The sequence below is a fragment of the Camelus bactrianus genome, chromosome 16, assembly GCF_048773025.1.
Source record: "Camelus bactrianus isolate YW-2024 breed Bactrian camel chromosome 16, ASM4877302v1, whole genome shotgun sequence".
In the NCBI taxonomy this organism is placed as follows: Eukaryota; Metazoa; Chordata; class Mammalia; order Artiodactyla; family Camelidae; genus Camelus; species Camelus bactrianus.
The window spans coordinates 31,497,766-31,515,448 of NC_133554.1; the positions used below are offsets into that span (position 1 = coordinate 31,497,766).

At 34.0% G+C, this 17,683-nt stretch overlaps 1 protein-coding gene across 3 annotated transcripts in view; it reads left to right on the top strand.

The window, feature by feature from the left end:
* FBXL20 (F-box and leucine rich repeat protein 20) overlaps nt 1-17,683 on the top strand; it is a 91,605-nt gene that overhangs the window by 55,143 nt on the left and 18,779 nt on the right. For all 3 annotated transcript variants that reach the window (XM_045520756.2, XM_045520757.2, XM_010960486.2), the window contains exons 3-7: nt 1,381-1,435; nt 4,175-4,249; nt 5,532-5,626; nt 6,028-6,096; nt 16,570-16,665. In XM_045520756.2, coding sequence (XP_045376712.1) covers nt 1,381-1,435; nt 4,175-4,249; nt 5,532-5,626; nt 6,028-6,096; nt 16,570-16,665 — 390 coding nt within the window. The remainder of the gene's footprint in view (nt 1-1,380; nt 1,436-4,174; nt 4,250-5,531; nt 5,627-6,027; nt 6,097-16,569; nt 16,666-17,683) is intronic.

A 17,683-nucleotide genomic window follows, 5' to 3' on the forward strand; every position in this document is an offset into this window, starting at 1 on the left:
ACTTATTTTAAGAATTGAGGTACTTAGATTGGAAGTATATGTATTTATTTGGGAATGGAGTTGGTAATCAGTATTAAAGAAGGTGGGAGATTTATTTTACTAAGGAGAGCCATCAGGGTGTGGTAGCAAGGCTGACTCAAGAGAAGAAGGGTATCCAGCCTTTCCATCTATGGTCAGGTGTACAAAATGTGGTATATTTATACATTGGAATAGTATTCAGCATTAAAAAGGAAGGAAATTCTGATACATAGTACAACGTGGATGAACCTTGAAGACATTATGCTAAATGAAATAAGCCAGTCACAGAAGGGCAAGTGCCATATGGTTCCACTCATATGAAGTACCTAGAGTAGTCAGATTCACAGAGGAAGAAAGTAGAGTGGTGGTTGCCATGGGTTTGGGGGAAAGGCGAAATGAGGAGTTACTGTCCAGTGGGTACAGAGCTTCAGTTTGTGAAGATGCAAAAGTTCTGGCAATGGATGACGGTGTTGATTGCACAACAGTGTGAATGTACTTAATGCCATTGAACTATACACTTAAAAATGGTTAACTGGTAAGTTTTATATTATGTATATAATCCAATTTTTTTAAGTTTCAAAAAAACTTAAAGCAAAATTAATTTACTTTAAAAGGCATGCTATATTTTTACTTTTTGCCACTAGCAGAAGACCTTCGCTTGTTACTCAGATCAAAATAATCTTTAAGGGTGTTTATGAGGAAGGAGAACTTCTAAGCAGAAGTGACCCATTCACTTTATTCCCGGGATGCTTTGACCTGTTTTTACAGGTGGCTTATAATGTAGAGCGTTATCATCCTTTAAGCAAATTAATTATTTCAAATAATAATTCTTCAAAATAAATATTTAACCTCTCTAGAGCAGAAAAATTTTAGGTGGTGTTTCCTGACATTGATGTGTTAAATGAGTTTTATAATTTTCCATATCAGAATTAAATAAATAGAGATTTAACATTTTATAGTTGCTATGTTTTAGGTGTAGTTTATCAGTATTATTTTATCTTTTTCCCTTATAACTGTAAAATTCTTTGTTAAGAGATCCTTCCCCTAACCTATTTCTTTTGATAACCAGTATGAAAATTGTTTTTTTACTTAAAAAAAAATTATCTGTAGGAATATCTTATCATCTCTTGATGTGAATAATTGAAATTGTGTGGTACTGATATGTACATTACCAAGGCAAAGATTACTTTCTGCCCCTATGTTTTATATGGGCAGTATTGTTTTCATAAGTTGCTCCAGCTTTCTGTGTGATTGTTTAAAAGAACTTCTGCCTTTTTGTGCATGTGTTAACATAGCCAATTATTTATAGACAAAAATTGAGAAGCTACTTTATCATATAATTTTTTCTCCATCTCTTTTTAGGATATTTTCTTTTCTGGATGTTGTTACCTTGTGTCGCTGTGCTCAGGTCTCCAGGGTAAGGACGACTGACATGATTACAAGGGCATCCCACCTGACACTGATGATAATCAGCTTCTGTAGTAGGCAAACCATTTACTTCAGATGTTAGTTGTATATTGTGTTTCCAAGAAGGTTGTTTCACGTGCCTTTCCCAAACCTGAATTTTCCTGTATGTACTGTCTCTAACTTTAATTTTTTGAAACTCTTTACTATTTGTATAATACAAAGAGAGGAAACATTTTCAAGGAAAAAATATTAAACATGCAAATTGAAAGGTAAAGGCTTTACTCAAAATTGTCATAAAATAGTGTTTCATTATGTTTTCCTAGTTCATTTTATGTACATACCTGGAAGGCTCCTGAGGGTCTAATTCTCATATTATCTCCCTATATTTTTTTTCTCAGAAGATAATAACCAGAGTTTAACTTTTTAGAAATTGTAGAGCAAACCATATTCTATTCTGAGTCAGTTTATGAATTACGCTTATCCATTTTTGTCAATTGACATTGGTGTGACAAAACAGTGAAACATCATAATCTTATTGCTGCCATTAATATTAAGGATAGAATCTCTGTTGTGGGAAAACTGCTTTATGAACCATTCCTGGTCTCTTTTGTAATCCAGATGTATAATAACTAACTTAATAAAATGAATGAGTACCTACAATTTTTTTTTTACAAACTGGACAGTGGCTTTTTGCTTGTTTATTTAACAAATATTTATTGGAAACCTACTGTGTACCAGGTACAGTCTTAGGTGCTGAATATGTAACATGGTTGTATCATAGACTGTTGAGTTTATCTTTGTAAGTAGGCCCATGTTTTCCTTCACATTTCCAACACTGATCCCCTCACACACACATGCACACACACAAACACATACACACACAAAACTTGCCATAGAAAATTCACCTTGAATTCCTAAGTTTAATGAAGTTTCTGCATCTTAAAAGCCATACTAAATCTGTGTACCAGCTGTTTTGGAAACAGCCAGTAGTACTTTGATGATTTCTATTCATGACATTTCTGTCCCTGATAGTGGTAGACATGGCTGGTACAAATGAGTGGGATTTCCTTGCTGTCTCCATAGGAAGCTCAATATGAACTGAAAAACAAAACCAGTGTCTAAACCTATTTAGTTGCAGAGTCTCGTCTCAGGAATGTTGATTTGAGTGAGCTTTGATGGTTGTTTTCATTTGCAGGTTCCTCTTCCCTCTTAATATGTTTTAGCTTACAAGGAAGCACAAAGCCAGTTTTCATTAAATCTGGATAGTTAGTATATAGGTAGTTATCCTGTTATTTTCTATACTTGAATATTTAGGTAATTTGCTTTTAAAAGAGACTCTGGAAGGGGGGAGGATATAGCTCAGCAGTAGAATGCATGCTTAGCATGCATGAGATCCTGGGTTCAATCCCCAGTACTACCACTTAAAAAAATAAATAAATAGATAACCCTAATTACCTCCCTCCATCAAAAAATTTTTTAAAAAACTCTAGAGAGGTACTTGTCATTCCTAATTTTAGTCTCAGTTTAGCATGTTTCCTGCTTGCTGGAGAAAGTAGTATAAGGAAATGAAAAATACCAAACCAAATCAGAGGTATATTTAGCCCTAGTAAACACACAATGTTCAAAAAGTTTTGTCTCCATGACCAGCCATGTTGGAAACCGTTGGAAAAACATGAAGCCACAAGAAGAAAAGTTAACACTGAAATCCTGAGGAATCTTTAAGATTTCTGGAATGACAACTTTGTTTACCCTCATACCCCTGACGTATTTCTTGCTGACTGTGTGACAGTTACCCTGGAGCTTATAAGTGTATACACAGTTTCCCTTTAGAATTGCAGTATCACATCTGCATTTTGATTTGTTGTAATAAGAGATGATATGAGAAGTTTATAACTCAATAGTATTAAAACCTTTGTTTACACTTTAAATTTAACAGGGAAAACTTTTAAAGGCTTTCTGATTAAAATACAGAATGATCCACAAGTTAACTCTTATTTGGGTCATTTTTCACCTTGTCCTGAAAAGTTCAAAAGTTTAGAAACTTTCTTGCCTCCCTTTAGCTCATTAAAGAAATTAATGAGAAGTCTCAAAACTTTCACTGTTTTGAAATTACCACTGAATCAAGTCAAAGGGCAAAATGACCAATTGAAAAACCTACCTGAGTGAGCAAAAATGGTAATGAGGAAAGCATTAAGTCTCTGTCATGAATACAGAGAAATGATGGTGCCTTTTCTAAGCCCAGGTCACCACATCACAGTTTCAGGTCCAACCAAGTGATGCTATGGATAGCAAATATATATTGAACATAGTATATATACTGAACACAGTACATTCAGAATACTGTTTTCTTTCTTTGGTTTCGCCCTCACCTTATTGAGGGGTAGAATAACAGATTTGCTTTTCATCAACTGAATTATCTCATTTGAGATTAGAAACTCCAGTAAGAAAACAGTTTCTGGCTGTGATACTTATCACAACTTATCCTTTCCCCAGCCTCCTAACGTAAGATCTTTTGTAGCTGCTAATTTCTGTACCTGCTCATTTAGGAGATAATCTACTTGGAGATTCAAGTATGAATCAGAAATAAGACAGAGCTTTTGGGAGTTAATAGTATGGGGTGGCCTGGGAAATTTTTTGGTCAATTTCATATTGAATAATTTCCATTATTGGTAGGTTGAATTGTGAACTTTAATATTGCTGACTTTTCCCCTTTGTCTCAACTTCTACTCATTCTTTTTCTTCAAAATAGGCCTGGAATGTTCTGGCGCTGGATGGCAGTAACTGGCAGCGAATTGACTTGTTTGATTTCCAGAGGGATATTGAGGTATAATTATGTGGTGTGTGGCCCCATTTCTCTCGTTAGAATGTAATTACAGCATGGAACAGATTAGCCCCAACCATATAAATCTCCTTTCCCTGGAGAGAGAAACTATTAATTTCAGTGCATCTGAACTTCATGGGAGCCTGCTGTGTTCCCAAAAACTTCTTCAGTTTTTGAGAATAAGCAGAATTATTTTACTGAAATCATACTAAGTTATGTAGTGTTCATGAGACTCAAAAACTTTTTTTATTTTTGTGGTGGAAATGTGAACCTGTGTTTGCTCATTTTAAGGTAGTCTTTTTATATTTGTTTATTGAAAAATAAAGTTAGCAACATGTTGAAGCACATTTGCATGATTTCTTCTTGATGAGCATTTTGGGTTCTTGGGTAGTCCACAGATAGTTTTTGTGGAGAATAAAGAAAGAATAAAGCCAAAGTCATTTATTGGGTTGTTTGTGCTGTGGAGAGATTTTTTCCTTTCTCACTTCTCCGTCATATTTCATCTCTTAGTATTGCCTGTTTTCTCCAAAATGGAGAATAATAATAGCTGAAACTTAAATTTTAACCTGAATTTGAGCTCCTTGGTTTTCTTATCAGGAGAGTAGAAATAATAACTTCCTCACTGTGTTACAAGGATTAAAATGAGATTTATATTTTTTTTCAGTTGGATTTTTTTTTTTTTAAGTTCTGGTGGATCTTAGTTGCTTGAGGATCCACGTAAGAAGTTAAAAAAAAAACAGCAAAAACCTCACGTGAACTTTCCATTATCTTCATAAAGTGCTTTTAAAATATTGCCCACTGACATTATGATGGATTTTTATGTTTTCTTGACAATTCTCTAATCTTCATGGATGTGAATGTTTAAAGCAACGTGACCCACAGAATCATTCAGCAAGATTTTGTTCACTGTTCACTGAGCCTCTGCTGCATTTAGTGTACTACAGGAAATCGTTTAGAAAGGACACAGAAACGGCAGTTAATATCCTTTAGAAGTTGCAGTTTAACCAAGGGAGAAGTCTACATTAATATAGTGACACAAGAACTGCAGAGCACCATTTCCTCAAATACAGAATGTCTTACAAGATGAACAAAATAAATAGCAATATAGGTTTAGGCATGATTCAAGTAGATGGATTAATCAGAAAAGCTTTCTCATGGTAAGTTGAAATTTCCCCATTGATTTAATTAGATCTTTAAAAAGGAGTAGAAACCACTTAAAAATGAGAATGTGTTCTTTTCAAAAACAACATGATGGGTTGTCTTTTTTATCTTTTTTTTTTAACAGGGCCGCGTAGTGGAGAATATTTCAAAAAGATGTGGGGGCTTTTTACGAAAGTTAAGTCTTCGGGGGTGTCTTGGAGTAGGAGACAATGCATTAAGGTAAAAACATACCTATTGATTAACTGATCTTCTTGACTGAAGTAAAGAATAACACCGAGCCACACCATCTCACCCAGAAAAGGCTAGAATAGTTTTCATCTTCCTACTCAGAGAATAAAAGAACAAGTGCTCTTCCCCCAAAAGCCAGATTCCCTGTATTATAAATGGTTCTCTTGGAGCCTTGTAAGTTTTTTTAACTTTCTTTCTCAAAGTTAGGATAATTTTAACTGGTTGACAAAAAGATCGATGTTCAAAGTTCATGGTTGAAAATTAATTTATTATGAACTGTGTTTGTACCAACATCCAATATTACCATTATTAATATCTTTTATTATTATTTTTAATGCTGAGAATTGTGCCCATTTCACTTCAGTCTCTTTTGTTTGTTTCTTTCCTGTAAGGACCTTTGCACAAAACTGTAGGAACATTGAAGTACTAAATCTGAATGGGTGTACAAAGACTACAGATGCGTAAGTAATTTATGTTTCAGAAGGGCAAGTCATAGCCCCTTATGTCCTGCCTATCCTAGCTTTAAATGCAGGCTACTAAGTATATTTAGCAAATTTCATTTTGATCTTATAGATGTTTTAAAAGGAGAAAGAGACATTAAAGTTAGAAATAGAACAAGAAACTTATTTAGGAATTGGGCACAAATTCTGTCTTAATATTTAAAGTAAAACTTTAAAATTGTAGTGTGCAGTAAGAAATACTAATAATATAAATTACTATGACTGCTTATATTTCAAGAAGATATTAGTAGCTATCGTTCAAAAGACACAATGAACAGATGATTCTGTAAAAAGATGTAAAAGCTTAAACACAGGACTAAATAGCTTATAATAATCAATATAGAGAGTGTTTCTTAAATGACTCTTTAAATATACAGTGTTTTGTGTCAGTCATAATTTAAAAGAAACAAAACATCCATCCGTAAGAGTTTACTGTCACAGACCCGATAGACATAGAAGGTAGATATAAAAAACATTCAGCCCAAGGGTCTGTTGGTAATAACATGTGTCAAATAGCATTTAAATATTATGTAGGGAAATTGTTGCCTATTAGGAGGTGAAGTGAAGCCACTGAAGAAACATGTTTACACAGGGAGGGGCCTGGATTATTCAGTGAATCTTCTTGTTCTTCAAAAAGGCCTCAAAAAAGAGATGGTCTCTTTAGAATTGCTTGAATGAAGGAAAGTGAAAGACACTCCAAGCACAGGGTACATACACATTGTTTGTTTTATTCCTTTCTTTGAGGCCACAACTTGTTAACTTTTAATTCAAGAAAATGTCTGAAAGACAAGGACTGTGGTTATTAATTAATTCTACCTAAGACACATTATTCATGTAAATTGATTTGGAAACCAATGAGAGACAAATTTACTAACCCCTCCCCAACCATGACTATACCAATAGCCTGACACTTCAGATAATATATATCCATATTTACTTATATTTTCATCATCAGAAATGAATGAAAATGATTACTTGTGAGGAGAGAGAAAACATGAAGAGACAGGAATGAAAAGGAGACCTCTGAAATACCATGTTTTACTTTAATAGCCATGTAAATATTTTACATAATTGAAACATGAATTAAAGAAATCAAAGCAGTCGTTAACATAAGTGCATTAACTTTATCACTCCTTTAAAGAAAAAAACTTAATATCTTAAAAATTATCAAATAACCACTAGCACAATTTAAAAGAAAAATGATACAAACTAAAAATCAAAGATGGAGACTTCTGATAATGACAGTTAACTGCCCTCAAGTTATAAACAACTATAAAACTGCACAAAACACAGAGAACAAGCAGTTTGAGATGCTGGAAAACATGCATAGCAGGACTGAGAAACAATGAGGGTGAGCCCTATGATTACCCCAGCTTTCTGCCTGGTAGCATTTTCCATGTAACAGCACAAGGAGAAGGAACCCAAGCAGAGCACAGAGTTCTGGCTGATTTGAAGAGAAAGAGATCGAAGTTCAGGGAGACCAGAGTGGCTTGCTTTGTGTCTTGGGAGGGGGAACTACTCAAAACAGGGCTGCAGAAATCTACATAAATTTGGCTAAATAGTAAACTATATTTGCACATATTGAGACCCCACAAAGCTGGGCAAAGAACATCTAATAAGTTAAGAGCAATTACTGAGATTGCCAGAGCTTAAATAAAGCTGGGAAAGTTCTAACTACCCCAAATGGAGAAGGCTCATTGAACACCTTGGGACATTTAATGAAGAGTGCAGAAAAGTCACATCTTGTTAGTGGAGCTAAACTAGACCTGCCCTAATAAAGGTTAAAAGGAAAATTTTAGCATCAGGTAGACCAAGAACTAACTTAATTGCCTGCCAAATCAAAACTCAGTGTTCTTTAAAGGGAGACACAAAATTTCCAGCATTCAATAAAAAATTACAATATCTACAAAGAAGCAGGAAATGATACTAAGAAGAACCAGAAAAAAAACCAGTCAATAGAAACAGACCTAGAAAGAACAGATTATAAAATATGACCAATAAAGGGTTTAAAAATAGCAATTACAAATATGCTCAAGACTATAAGAAAACATAAAAATAATATGGAGATTAAAAGGATGAGAAAAGATACACTGTCACAAATACTAATCACAGGAAAGTTGATGTGGTTGTTAATATCAGATGATGTAAACTTCAGGAAAAAGAGTAGATGGAAAAAATACTAAATAGTACCCTGCTCTTTCAGTGAAGATAAAACAAGTAGACCAAAAAAACCAGTAAAGCTATAGAAGACTTGAACAACACTATCAATGAACTTGTCCTAATTGACATTTATAGAATACTATACCAGAAAGTACCAGAATAAGCATTCTTTTCAAGTGCACTTGGAATATTCAATAAGAGACACCAAATAATGAGCCATAAAACAAGCTTCAGTAAATTTAGGATTGAAATCATATTGAGTACGTTCTATGGCCTCAACAGAGTTAAATTAGAATTAAAGTAGGAATCAGATAATACATATCTGGAAATTTTGAATATTAAATATAACCTGAATAACCACGCATCAAGGAATAAATTACAAAGAAAATTACAAAGTAAATTTCACTGTCTCATAATGGAAACACAACATTTGAAACTTGTAGAATGCACCAATGGCAGTGCTTAGAGCAAAATGTGTAGCTTTAAATGCTTGTGTTATAAAAGAAAGGTTTAAAATCAGATCTTTCACCTTAGGAAACTAGAAAAAGAAAGTAAATCCATAGTAAGTAAAAGGAAGGAAATAAAGATAATGGTAAAAATTAATGAAATAAAAAATGGGGAGAGAGTAGAGGAAAGCCATAAAACTGGAAGCTGTTTCTTTGAAATAAAATCAATAAGCTTGATCAACTTCTAGATTAGTCAAGAAAGAAAACAAAAGCTGCCACTACCAAGACTGTAAAAAGAAATATCACTACATTTTCTACACCTATTAATGGGATAATAAGAGAATATTATGAGCAATTGTATGCCAATAAATTTGATAGCTAAGATGAAATGAATAATTTCCTTGAAAGGCAAAAATTACCAAAACTATTAAAAAATAGAAAATCTGAGTTGCTGTATATCTTTAGAAATTTGATTGATGATTAAAAACCTTTCCACCAAAAATAAAAATCCAAAAAACCAAAACAAAATGCTACGGGCTTGTATAGTATTAAATTCTATTGAACATTTTATTTATCGTATTTTATTTTTTTCATGGAGGTATTGGGGATTGAACCTGGGACCTCATACATGCTAAGCATGTGCCCTACCACTGAGCTATACCCACTCCCTATTGAACATTTTAGAAGGAAACAGTCTTGTAAAAATCTTTCCAAAAAAAGAGCAGGAGGAAAAGCTTTCTTAACTCATTTTATAATGCCATCATTACCATGGTTTCAAAAATAAGAAAAGAAAGAAAAGGAAACTAGAGATCAGTATCCCATATGGACAAGTAAAAATCTTTAACGAAATATCAAGTTGAATCCAGCAATATATGAAAATGGTAATAAATCATAGCCAACTTGGATTTATCCCATAAATGTAAGATTGTTTTAACATGCAAAATCAGTCAGTGTTAGAAGTTACAACTTAATAACAGATCAAGGAAGAAAAATCACCTGATCATCTCAATAGAACCAAAAAAGGCATTTTATAAAATTAAACACCTATTAATGAGAAAATCTCTAAACAAACTAGGAAAAGGTAATTTCCTTAACCTGATAAATTGTATATATGAAAAATATACTGTTAACATTGTATTTAATTGTAAAAGAAATAAGGGGAGCCAGGAAGGGAGACATGTAGATTGGAAAGTAGTTTACAAATGGCATGATAGGGCTTGTTCTAGCAAGTTCCTGGGAAAAATGGCCAATATGCAAAAATTAATTATGTATCCATATACTATCAATGAACAATTGGAATGTGAAATTTTAAATATAGCAACATCCACGGTAACATCCAAGAACATAAAATACTTAAGGATAACCTTAATAAAAATATGTGCACATTACGTACACTGAAACCAAACTATTAATAATTAATCGAAAGGAGATCTTACATTTTCATCACAAGAAAAAATATGGCAACTATGTGTGGTAACGTAGGTCATTGTGATCATTTTGCAATATATACATATATTTGAATCAGTTTGTTGTACACCTGAAACTAATACAATGTTACACATTAAAAATTATATCCCCATTTTTAAAAAGGAAAGTATGATGACAGTGGCTTTTTAAATAGAGAATGTCAATAGAGATAGAAGTCGTAAAATATGAGCCAAATGGAAATTCTGGAAATAGAAATACAGTATCTAAAAAAATTCAGTAGCAGTCTCAAATTGCACGTTAAAGATAACAGAAAAAATGAGAAAGATGTTGGTCAGAGAATACAAACTTGTATAAGACAAATAATTTCCAGAGATCCAAATGTATAGCACGATGACTGTAATGAACAGTACTGTATTGTATACTTGAGGATAGATTTTAAATGTTTTCACCATAATAATAACAAAATGGTATTTATGTGAGGTGAAGAGTGTGCTAACTAACCTTATTGTGGTAACCATTCCACAACGTATATGTGTATCAAATCATCACACTGTATACTTTAAATTTACACAATGTTATATGTCCATAAAGCTGTGGGGGGCAGGGTAGGAACAGAAAATAAGCTTAAAGATACAAAAAAAGGAACCTACAGAATGGGAGAAAATATTTGCAAATGATGCGACTGACAAGGGCTTAATTTCCAGAATATAGAAACAACTGTTACAATGTAATAACAAGAGAGCCCAATCGAAAAAAAGGCAGAAGACCTAAACAAGTAATTCCAACAAAGACACACAAATGGCCAATAGGCACATGAAAAAATGCTCAGTATCACTAATTATCAGAGAAATGCAAATCAAAAGTAAGGTATCGCCTCACTACAGTCAGAATGACCATCATTTAAAAGTCCACAAATGATAAATGCTGGAGAGGGTGTGGAGAAAAGGGAACCCTCCTACACTGTCGGAGGGAATGTAGTTTGGTGCAGCCATTATGGAAAACAGAATAGAGATTCCTTAAAAAACTAAAAACAGACTTAACCATATGATCCAGCAGTCCCACTCCTGGGCATCCAACTTTGGAGGAAGCTCAAATTTGAAAAGTTACATGCACCCCAATGTTCATAGCAGCACTATTTACAACAGCCAAGACATGGAAACAACCTAAATGCCCACTGACAGATGACTGGGTTAAGAAGGTGTGGTATATTGTGTGTGTGTGTGTATACACAAAAGTAAATAAATACAATCAATTTAAAGATAGATTTGTAGATATTTTCCAGTCTGAAGAACAGAAAGATAAAAGATTAAAGTAAAATGGGTGGAGCCTCAGAGATCTGTGAAATAACATTATGAGTACCAGCATACATAAAATGGGAATCCCAGACAAGACAGAGAGGGGCAAAAAAAAAAAAAAAAAATACACACACACACACACACACACATACATATAATATATATGTGTATTTTTTTTATTATATATATATGTGTGTGTGTGTATATATATATATATATGAGGAATTGATGTAGAAAACCTTCCAAATTTGATGATAAACATTAATCTACAACTCTAAGTTCAGTAACCCCAGGAAGATTAAAAATAGAGATATCCAAACCTAGAGCCAAACTAAAAGAGAAGATTTTGAAAGCAGCAAAAGGAAAATAACTCATGTATAAAAAAGGAATATATGATTAACGTGTAACCTAATCAGAAACAGTGGAAGCCAGAGCCATGTGACGTATTCAGTATTCTGAAAAGAAAACTATCCTTCAAAAATGAAAGCAAAATAATGATTTTCCCAGATAAACAAAAATGGAGAGGATTTGTTGTGAGTAAATGTGCTTTGCAAAAAATACTAAAAGCTCTTCAGGTCCAAAGGAAATAAATACCAAACAGTAACTCAAATCATAGGAACTGATAAATGAAGAGTAATCAGAATTGCTAGTAAATATGTGGGTAAATCTAAGACTAATTCTCTCGTGTCTTCTTGAGAAAATAAAAGCCTGTATAAAGCAATAATCATAACACTATATTGTTAGGTCTACATCATATATAGAAGTAATATATATTTAAACACTTGAAAGTAATAGCATAAAGGAGAGTGCAGGGAACCATGAGCTATTGTAGCAAAATGCTTATGTTTTGTGAGAATCAGGTTATTGTTCTGAAATACATTGTGGTAAGTTGAGATACATATTGTAATCCATGAGCAAACTATAAGAAAATAACTTTAAAAAAAGTAAAAATTAAACTAGAGATTCACAACAGAACAAAATGTGGAAAAACCTCAAGTATCTGGAAGTTAAGCATCAAAGCTTCTAAATAATTTTGAGCTAAATGAAAATAAAAAGTTACCAGAATTTATGGGATGCAGCCAAGATAGTGATATAGCTCTGCATTCCTATCAAAAAAGAGGAAAGAAAGAGAAAGCTCAAATCAATAACAATCTTTGACATTAAGAAATTAGAAAAAGGACAAAGTCCAGAGCACACAGAAGAAGGGGGAAAAGTGCAGATTGAATTGGATATCATGAAATAGGCAACAGAAATAGTAATAAAATCAATGAAACCAAAAGCTGGTTCTTTGGGAAAAAAATTAAGACTTGACAAACATAGACTAAGAAAATAAGAAAGAAGACTCAAATTATCAAAAGCAGGAATGAAGGAGAGGACTAAATACTTGAGCCAAAAGACAGATAAAATGATTATCATGGAAAATCATAAATGACTTTATGCTAACAAATCAGACAACCTAGATGAAATGGGCAAATTCCTGGGAAGGCCCAAATTACCTAATTTGACTCAAGAAAAAAATAGACCATCTGAATAGATGTACAGCAAGTAAATTCACTGAGTAATTCAAAATTGTCCCACAAAGAAAAGCCCAGGCCCAGATCGCTTCACTGGTGAGTCCATCATATATTTAAAGAAGATTTAATACCAATCCTGAAACTCATTGATAAAAGAAACACTTCATGACTTGTTCTAAGAGGCCAGTATTTTTCTGATACAAAAGCCAATTAGAGACATCACAATAAAAGGAAATCTACTGATTTGCTGTCAGGAACAGAGGTGCAAAAATACTTAACAAAATCTTAGGAAACCAAATCCAGCAACATATAAAAAGGTTTTGGATCATAACCAAGTGGGTTTTATCCCAGAAATACATACAGGTGTAGTTTAGCATCCTAAAATCAGTTCGTTGGTGAGAATGTAAATTGGTACAGCCACTATGATGAACAGTATGGAGGTTTTGAAGAACTAAAAATAGTTACTATATGATCTAACAATCCCACTCCTGAGCATATATCCAGAGAAAACTCAGAAATTCAGAAAGACACATGCACCCCAGTGTCCACAGCAGCACTTTTTACAATAGCCAAGACATGGAATCAACCTGAAAGTCCATTGACAGCGCACACGCGCGCACACACACACACACACACACACAATGGAACACTACTCGGCCATAAAAAGGAATGAAATAATGTCATTTGCAGCAACATGGGTGGACCTAGAGATTATCACAGTAAGTGAAGTAAGTGAGAGAAAGACAGGTTTCATGTGATATCACTTATATGTGGAATCTTTAAAAAATGACACAAAGGAACTTATTTACAAAACAGGAGACTCATCGACAGAAAATAAACTTACAGTTACCAGTGGGAGAAAGGGGAAGGGAGGGATAAATTGGGAATTTGAAATTGGCTGATACAAACTACTAGGTACAGAATAGATAAACAACAAGGTCCTGCTGTATAGAACAGGGAGCTGTATTCAGCAGCTTGGAGTAACCTGTAGTGAAAAATAATACATGTAACTGAATCACTGTGCTGTACACCAGAAACTAATACAACACTGTAAGTCAACTATACTTCAGAGGGAGGGTATAGCTCAGTGGTAGAATGCATGCTTAGTGTACACAAGGTCCTGGGTTCAACCCCCAGTGCCTCCATTAAATGAATAAATAAATTTTTTAAAAAATCAACTCTACTTCAGTCTAAAAAAAATAGAAAGTCAGTTCATGTAATATTTCATAATAAATAGAATAAAGCAAGAATCAGCAAACTTTTTCTATATGAAGCTGGATAAGGAAATATTTTAGGCTTTGTTGGCCACATAGTCTCTGTCACAGCTACTCAACCCTACCAGTGTTTTACAAAGGTAGCCATAGATAATACATAAACAAATGAATGTGGCTGTGCCCCAGTAAAACTTTATTGCATGGTGGTGAAATTTGAATTTCATTTAATTTTCACATGTCACAAAATAGGATCTTTTGATTTTCTTTGAACCATTTAAAAATGTCAACACCATTCTTGGCTTGTGAGCCATAAATAAGTAGGAAGCTGGTGAGATTTACTGCCCTCTGAATAAAGGACAAAAAACACACAATCATTTCAATGTGATAGGTAGCCCCCGCAGTGACCCCCAAGTAATACCTGCCTCCTCGTATTTGCACCCTTTTGTAATCTTTTCCTCTTGAGCGTGGACTGGACTTAGTGACTCATTTCTAACAATAGACTACTGCAGAAGAGATTGGATGTCGCTTTGGAGATTAGGTTACCAAGACTGTGACTTCTGTCTTGCTCTACTTTCTCTCAGGGCTCCAGCTCTGGGGGAGGCAAGTTGCCCTGTTGTGAGTAGCTCTGTTGAGAGGCCCATGTGACAAGGAACTGGGATCTCTGGTCTATAGCCAGCAAACCTGAATCCTACCAAAAACCAAATGAGTGAGCTTGGAATTGGATCTTCTGAGGCCTGCCAACATCCACCTGAATGAGCTTGGAAGGGAATCTGTACCCATTTAACCTTTGAGATGAATGCAGCTGTGGCCAGTACCTTGACTGTAGCCTTGTCAGAAACCCTGAGCCAGAGGCACCCTGCTAAGCTGCCTGTGCCTGAATTCTTGACCCATGGAAACTGAGATAATAAATAATTGTTGTTGTAAGCTGCTTAGTTTTGAGGTAATTTGTTACACAACTAATACATCATTAGATACAGAAAAAGCACATGAAGAAATCCAACACCCATTCGTGATAAAAATTCTCAACAAACTAGGAGTAGAAGGGAGTTTCCTTGATCTGATCAAAGACATCCATGAAAAACCTATTGGTAACATCATACTTAATAGTGAAAGATTGAATGCCTTACCCTAAGATCAAGAGCAAAGCAAGGACATTAACTCATGTCATTTCTATTCAACATTTTATTGAAAATTCTATCTAATGCAATAGTTTTTAAAAGAGAGAGAGCATACCAATAGGAACGAAGTAAAACTGTCCTTATTTTCAGATAACATAATTCTAAAACAATGCCAAATTTCTATACTGAAAACCACAAGACATTACTGAGAGAAATTAAAGAATATGTATATTGAGAAAAGATAGAGAACTCTTAACAATTAGTAATAAGGCAATCCAATTAAAAATTGGGCTAAGCACTTAGACATTTCTCCAAGGAAAGTGATGAATGGCTAATAAGCATAAGAAAGAGTGTTCATTACAAAATTATAAAATAAAACCACAAGAGGATTATTCTCCATACCCACTAAAATGACTGTAGTCAAAAAGAGACAATGTCAAGTGTTGGCAAGGATGTGGGAAAACTGGGACCTTCATGCACTGCTGTGGGAATGTAAAATGGTACAGCAACTTTAGAAAACAGTTTGGCAGTTTCTTAAAAAGTCACATATAAGCTCAGTATAGAACCTAGTAATTCTCCGAGGCATCTACCCAGAAGAACTGAAAACATAAGTCCACACAAAGACCTAAGAAACATATCCGCCAACTAGAATGTATGGGTCTTGTTTGGATTAGAATTTTAAATGGGAAACTCAACCACTGTGGAAAAAGAGCCTTTAAGAAATTCATAAAGGAAAGCAGGCAGTAATATTACATAATTTATTTCAGCCCAACACTGTCCATCCTCTGTATACTTTGCAAAAATTCAGTTTTTTCATTACTGCCTTGCAAAGGTTATCCTGAGCAGAGATAGGAGTGAAAGAGCAGTCGCATCTTTTGGTCTTCATGTTTCAACACTTGCTAGCAGTTACTAGCTAGCTTTTCTGGTGTTCCTGGATTTGCAAAATACATATATCTTATCAGCACAAATGTAGTTTGCTGTCAGTAGCTATTAACATTTCCAAATGTGAGTCAAGCACCATTTTCCCTTCATGCAAATTCTCATACACAACACAAGTTTTTTTCTTTTTTTAAATCCTTTGTGAACCTGCCTCTTCATCAGCATGAAAGGTCCCTAGATTTGCAACTGCTTTTATTTGGGATGTGGAAATCTTACAGTTGTTATATGTATATACATATGTTTAATGGGAATTGTGTATAATATACTAAGGATGTGTTCTATATGTTTATTCATTATTTTCTCCTCTTTCCATTTTTCAGTACTTGTACTAGCCTTAGCAAGTTCTGTTCCAAGCTCAGGCACCTTGACTTGGCTTCCTGTACATCGATAACAAACATGTCTCTAAAAGCTCTGAGGTAAATTTTGTACAACAAGAATGTCCAATAATCAGAACTGTTTTTTTAATAACTGGAATAAAATTGGACTTAAAGGAAATGATGTTTTATAGATTTGTACTGTAGTTCAGAATAGATCTTTTGTTTTACCACTTGCCCAAGTTACAGGGCACATTCAGGTGAAATGGCTAGAAGTAACTAGGATTTCTGAACAGAGCAGTACAGTTTATACATGAAGGAAGTACTTAGCAGAGTTCCTAGTATATAGTAAGCTCTCAGTAAGTTTTCATTGTTTTAATGTTAATGTACTTTTAAAAGTACATCACAAAAGATATATCTTAAAAGAAGAGTGAAATTCCTTTGTACTTTTACCTTTTTATCAGCCTTTTATAAATGATTATGGTCCCATGTATTGGTTGCATTTATGAATAGTAAGAATTAAGCTATTAAAAGAAAAAGTGTAATTAGTAAAAGTAATCTGAAAATGTGGCTCCTTCTATACCTTCCTTATGAATATTGAACACATACATGTATCTTAGGCTGTTTGCCTTGTAGGATAATAAGTAAGATAGTATAACGATGTTTATAGTTTATAAGTAATTCACATAAATGATCTCATTTATTTGAAAATCTTGTGAGGTACATATGACTGACACTTTACAGATAAGAAAATCTAAAACATTTTTTAATGTCGAGTACCGTTATTCAACCATAGGAGGTAACTGAATGAGGTATAGTTGCTAACCATAAGTTGCTCAGAGTCTAGTGGATGGAAAAAAAAACAAAAAAACCCACTACACAGCATGGTAAGTACTGTGATAGAAGTGTTCATCAGTTTGGGAAGAACATAGAAGGGCTATGGCTAATCTCAGACTAATCATGGTATTGGCAGGCTTCCTGTAGTGACTTGCCTGAAGTCACACTATTAATGTTGACAAATGAACTTGAACCAAGATTCCCCTGGCTTCAATTTATAAAACAATTAAAGCAATATTTTCCAAAGAATGCCATAGAGCTTGGGATTCTTCCGTAGTTTAAC